The sequence below is a fragment of the Apium graveolens genome, chromosome 6 (assembly GCF_009905375.1).
Source record: "Apium graveolens cultivar Ventura chromosome 6, ASM990537v1, whole genome shotgun sequence".
Classification (NCBI taxonomy): Eukaryota; Viridiplantae; Streptophyta; class Magnoliopsida; order Apiales; family Apiaceae; genus Apium; species Apium graveolens.
The window spans coordinates 264,594,743-264,600,278 of record NC_133652.1 but is presented as its reverse complement, the minus strand read 5'-3'; the positions used below and the strand labels follow the sequence as shown (position 1 = coordinate 264,600,278).

The 5,536-nt window shown below is 34.4% G+C and overlaps 1 protein-coding gene across 1 annotated transcript; it reads right to left on the bottom strand.

The window, feature by feature from the left end:
• Positions 1-1,036: 1,036 nt before the first annotated feature.
• Positions 1,037-1,503, bottom strand: LOC141665992 (uncharacterized). Its single transcript, XM_074471977.1, has 2 exons — positions 1,483-1,503; positions 1,037-1,396 (listed from the first exon to the last, which is right to left on the bottom strand). Exons 1-2 carry the CDS (start codon positions 1,501-1,503, stop codon positions 1,037-1,039), a joined length of 381 nt encoding a protein of 126 aa, XP_074328078.1.
• Between the last annotated feature and the right edge of the window lie 4,033 nt (positions 1,504-5,536).

The following is a 5,536-nucleotide window of genomic DNA, read 5'->3' as shown; positions in this document are numbered from 1 at the left end:
TAATGATATTCCTATCAGTAAATTTGTTATAATGTAGACATTCTTTACAGTTTTTATCACTGATGAAATCATGAACTTTCTTTCCTAAGGTCATCCATGTTTTATACACCTCTCATTACTTTTCTAGAACTTTCTCTAGTCTGGCATACCTGATGTTTATCTGAGTTTCATTATGTTGTGCCTTCTTACATGTTTTTTCATTCTCATGCATGCAAACTAACTCAGCTTCTAAAAAATCATTTCTTTCTCTAAGCCTCTTATTATCAGCAATCAAACTATCATATTCAATAGTCTTACTTTTAAAAGTAACATGCAAAGAGTATAAGAAAGTTTTCAGTTCGGATAAATTATCAATATCAACAGGAAATATAACTGAAGTTACCTTATCACTTCCTAAGGCATTATCTCCCTGAGTTGCCATGAGTGCATATCATTCATCATCATTGTCAGTTCTTGATGAATCCATCCAGTCTCTGTTGGAGTTTGTTGTGACCAAAGCCTTTCCGGTTGTCTTGGGGCACTCAATAGCCAGATTTCCCTTTTCATTACAATTCTAACGTCACCTTGGTCTTGTCAAACTTCCTTCCCTTGGTGTACTGACCATCACTCTTTCTGAACTTGCCTTTGCCTTCACCAGAGAACCTTCTGTTGAAACCACCTTTTCTCTGTGATTTTGGAAACCTCATCCTTATGAAACCTTTCACAAGCATTGTAGCCATTTTAACCACTTGAGGATCATCCATATCAATCTCAGAATCCTCGTCAGTATCTGTGTCAGGATCTGATACATCATTAGTATCTGACTCTTCCACAATGTTCCTTCTCCTTGACCTCTCATTCATCTTTTTCTTGCTCTTATGAGTCTCAGCATTGAGAGCCACAGTCTTCATCTTCTGACCCTTTCTATTATTCCTTTGCTGGATCTCCAAGTCATGAGTTTTCAGCATCCCATACACTTCATCCAGAGTCAGAGAATCAAGATCATATTGATGCCTGATTATTAAGGCATGTGTATCCCAATCTTATGGAAAAGCTCTCAGAAGGTGTTTGAGTCTTCTCTCTCGTATTCTTTTCCAACCAATGATAGATCATTTAACAGTGTCGGAAATCTATCATATATATCAGTAATTGTCCTATCAGCCTTGGCATCAAATTGCTCATATTCTTGCACAAGAACAACTCTTCCGTTTTTCTTTATTGTCATTGTACCTTGGCACTGTGTCTCCAAGGCATCCCATATCTCCTTTACAGTCTTGCAGGCAATCACTCTGTTTGACATCACATTGTCCAAACTATTGTGTAGAATATTCCTGAATTTAGTATCCTTAAGCTTTGCAGCTTCTTCAGGATCTGACCAATTTGATCTTTCCTTCCTCACATAGTGTTCAGGAGCAATCTGCAGTCATAGCCACAGTTTCCAGAGGGTATGGGGGTCCTATTTTGATGATATAAACATATGCATCTTTAATAGCTTCAAGGAACATCAACATCTTTACTCTCCATGTAGACTAATCAGCTTACTTCAGGATGGGAATTTTCATGCTTTCCTACTTACTTTTAGACATCTTGACCTTTGCAAATTAACAATTAATTTGACCGCTCTGATACCACTTGTTGCCAGGTAAAATAATTGTTTAAGAAGGGTTGGATAAAATTACTAAACAAATCGATGTATTATGAAAGTAAAGTAAGAACAGATGAATCAAATAACAGTTTCTATTGATCTTTAATAAACTGTTACAAAACTCTCTCAAGAACAATATTCTTAAGAGCTTCTTGGTTATACGAATGCTCAAATTTGTTCACACATTTTGTGATAACCTATTCTGTGTTTATATACTACACAGCTATAATCAATCCTCTATCAATTACAAGATATGTTACAATATAATTCTAACACTTTCTATACATATCTAAATCAACTACGAACCTATAAATCAGCACCTTCTGATTTATCTCGCAGTCTTGACCTATCATCCAAGTCATTCTCAATAGATAACCTGATCAATGGATATATGATGTAGCTTCAACGGATAATCATTTGTATATATCAACGGATGACTAAAGATTGTCAACGGATGATAATGAAGCTTCCAACGGATAATCATATCATTACGCCATAAGTGCACATATACAATACCTTTTAGCTAGCGTTGCACCAAAAGCGTTTCATTATCTATAATTTTTTTGATTTTTTGCAACAGAGTAGAATAAGCGTTGTATTATAGTTAAGTTACTGTTGCTAGTTATTGATAGTGTTGTGCAACAAGCAACACTAGAGTTACTGATGTTGTATTAGACATTTTAAAAAAATAAAAAAATGCTGACATGGACAGAAAATGCTGACGGGGCATAGTGGGGCCCACATATGAGACCCACAGTGCTGACAGGGCATTATGGGGCCCATATTGCTGACGGGACACTGTGGGTCCATATGTGGGACCCATAGTGCTGACATGACACCTGCTGACGTGGCAAAGTGGGGCCCACATATGGGAGCCACAGTACGGACATGTCGTAGTGGGGCACACCACTGTTGAATGGGGTTTTAAAAATTTTTAACAAATTTTTGCTGCCCATGGGAGTTTAACCCTTGACCTCTCACTTGTGAGATCAAGCTTCCGACCACTACACCAACCTTGTACTTTTGTTTTATTTTGCACAACTAATATATAAAGGATTACAAATATTTATATTTTCTTTAAATTAGAAAAATTCTTTAGCATTTTTTGATTTTATTTTTCGAAAATTCGTAATAGATAAAAATATTTGTTCCAAATAGTAGTTTTTTTAATTATAATTATAATTTTTTTATTTAAAATTATACATGATTTATTTCATGTAATTTTTAAATAGTCATAGTTTTTCTTACATAAATCACAGTTTTTCTCTCAATTGAAGTTTTTTATTTTTTAAAACCTGTTTTGGGACCCATGCACAGGTGGACCCCACTTTATGGGACCAGAGAATCGAACTCAAGACCTTCGACTTAAACAAAAAAAATAAATTAAAATATAAAATATTTTATTTAATAAATTTATATTTTTATATTCAATTAAAATAAAAATGTAAAATATTTTTTATATTCTAATAAAATATAAAATACAAAAAAAGGGGGCGTTGGGCGGACATGCCGGAAGCACTCTCTGACGGGTCAGAGGCACTCTCTGATCGGTCAGAGGGTGCTTTCGGATAATGTGAGTTTCACATGACCTCACTTAATATTAATAATAATATTAATAATAAAAATTGAAGGTTTTCTAGCCAAGGGAATTGAACCCAAGACCTCCCACTTAAACAAACATATTCACAACCACTGCACCAACTTAGTTGGTGTGTTTTTATTTGCATAATTTATACTTAAACTATACAGTAAATAAATAAATTCAATGAAAAAGCAGTCAGACACAGATACATGTTTATAGTATCGAGGCCAAAATTTTGGGCGGCCAAAATTTCCCCCTTCTCAAAATTTCCCCCCTTCTCAAACTCTCAAACTATCTCTATTTTGCTCTGCTTGCGATTTTTGCTTGCTCAGTTAAACTCTCAAACTCTCTAATTTCTGCTAAATTTTTCAGTTTCAAACTCTCTAATTTCTCTTTGTAACTCTCTAATTTCTTCTAATTTCTACTTTGGGGCTTTTGGTTTTATTTGCATTGGGGCTTTTGCAGGTAATTTCTACCTATTTTGATTTAGGGTTTATGTTGATTTAGGGGATTTCGATTTACACATCACTGCATGTAGTTTAGAGTTTCGTTTGATATGTTTATGTTTGATGTTTGTCTTAAGGATGTTTTACATGTTTTCATCACTGCATGTCTTTATTGGGTTCGATTTAGTCTGCATTCTATTTTTTTATATTAATTTGTTATGTTTATGTGCTCTGTTTATGACAGTGTTTTTTATACATGAAAATTTTACTATTATGTTTATGTTTATGTTTATTATGACAGTGTTTATGTTTATTATTACAGTGTTTATGTTTATGTTTATGAGTTATGGCTCTACCAGGTCACCATCCTTACTAGTATGCAGGGAATATTTATTTTACTTCTGATAATCGAGAAAGAGAAGCAGAATAACTGACCTATTAATTTTAGCATATATATACAGTCTTGTTCTTTCAAGATGGTGAGGAAGTGTAATTCTTGATGGTAGAATTAATGTACTTTTGATTTGGAATTACGAATGCAGATGGTAGAATTAGCAGACTGAACCTGTTTAGATAAAATGAATTGGTAACACTGTATAAATAGTATGATAGTACTTTCCTCTAATTATAGTATGATAGGGAACATTGTATAATTAGCGTACTTTCCTCTAATTATAGTACTTTGTATGATTTAAAATAGTATTAATGATTAGGTAACACTGTATAAATAGGACCTGTTTAGATAAAATTTGTACTAAGAATTATAAAAGTGTTGAATCTCTTATCGTCTCTATTAATAGGTCACAGGGTTCATAAAAATGGACGAGTATTACATTTGGATAGGCTTTCCAAGATCCAGTCCAGAGTATATAAGAGGGATAAAAGCATTTTTGAAAAATGCATTTCCCATCTACAAAAATGGCGATCAAATGAAGTATTCGTGCAAAAAATGTACTGAACGTAACTGGTACTGTCAAGATGTCATCTACGATCATCTTGTTTGTAATGGCCCTTCTCCGTTACATGCCGATTGGATCTATGAGGTTTCACAGACAAAATTAGGATGTAATGATGACTTTGAAAATTGTGAAATGGGAATTGAATTTGAAGATAATTTAGATGCAATGTTCAATTATACGCGTAAGAATTTTGAAAATCAAGGAGGCTGTGAAGACGAACCAAATACAGACGCTGAGAAATTTTTTCGGCATGTTGAAGAAGGAAAACAACCATTATATCCCGGTCGTACTACATTTTCTCGATTAAGTTTCCTGATCAGATTTTATCATTTATAATGTGTTTACGGAATTAGTGAGTCTGCATTTGGAGAATTATTAAAGCTGATCAAAGAAGCATTTCCTGATGCCCATCTCCCTTTGTCTTTTAATGCTACAAAGAGTGTCATTAGGGATTTAGGCCTTGACTACGAGAAAATACACACGTGCCCCAACAGCTGCATGTTGTATTGGAGTAAAAATAAAGAAAAAAATGAATGTGAAACTTTTAGTGTGTCGAGGTGGGTTGTACATGAAAAAGATGGCATCACTGCAAATAATGATCCACCGAAGTTGATTCATAAAGTAGCAGCAAACGTGATGAGGTACTTCCCACTACGACCAAGATTGTAGAGGATGTTCCTATGCAAAGACTTTTCCAGACTTATGAGATGGCACGCATTAGGACGAACAAAAGATGGAAAATTAAGACATCTGGCTGATGCTTTGGCTTGGAAGGCGATGGATGCTCGTTATCCTGATTTTGCAGCGGAAAATCGAAATGTTAGATTGGGTGTAGCAGCTGATGGTTTTAACCCATATCGTTCAATGAATTTAAGTCATAGTACATGGCCAATCGTGTTGGTAAATTATGTTATGGATCAAAAAC

Excerpts from the sequence above, each read along its gene's own strand:
- LOC141665992 (XM_074471977.1), bottom strand. The coding sequence starts at position 1,503 with ATGGAGAGTAAAGATGTTGAT. Across the intron at positions 1,397-1,482 it reads TGGAGAGTAAAGATGTTGAT|ATTGCTCCTGAACACTATGT; the intron begins GTTCCTTGAAGC and ends CTATGACTGCAG.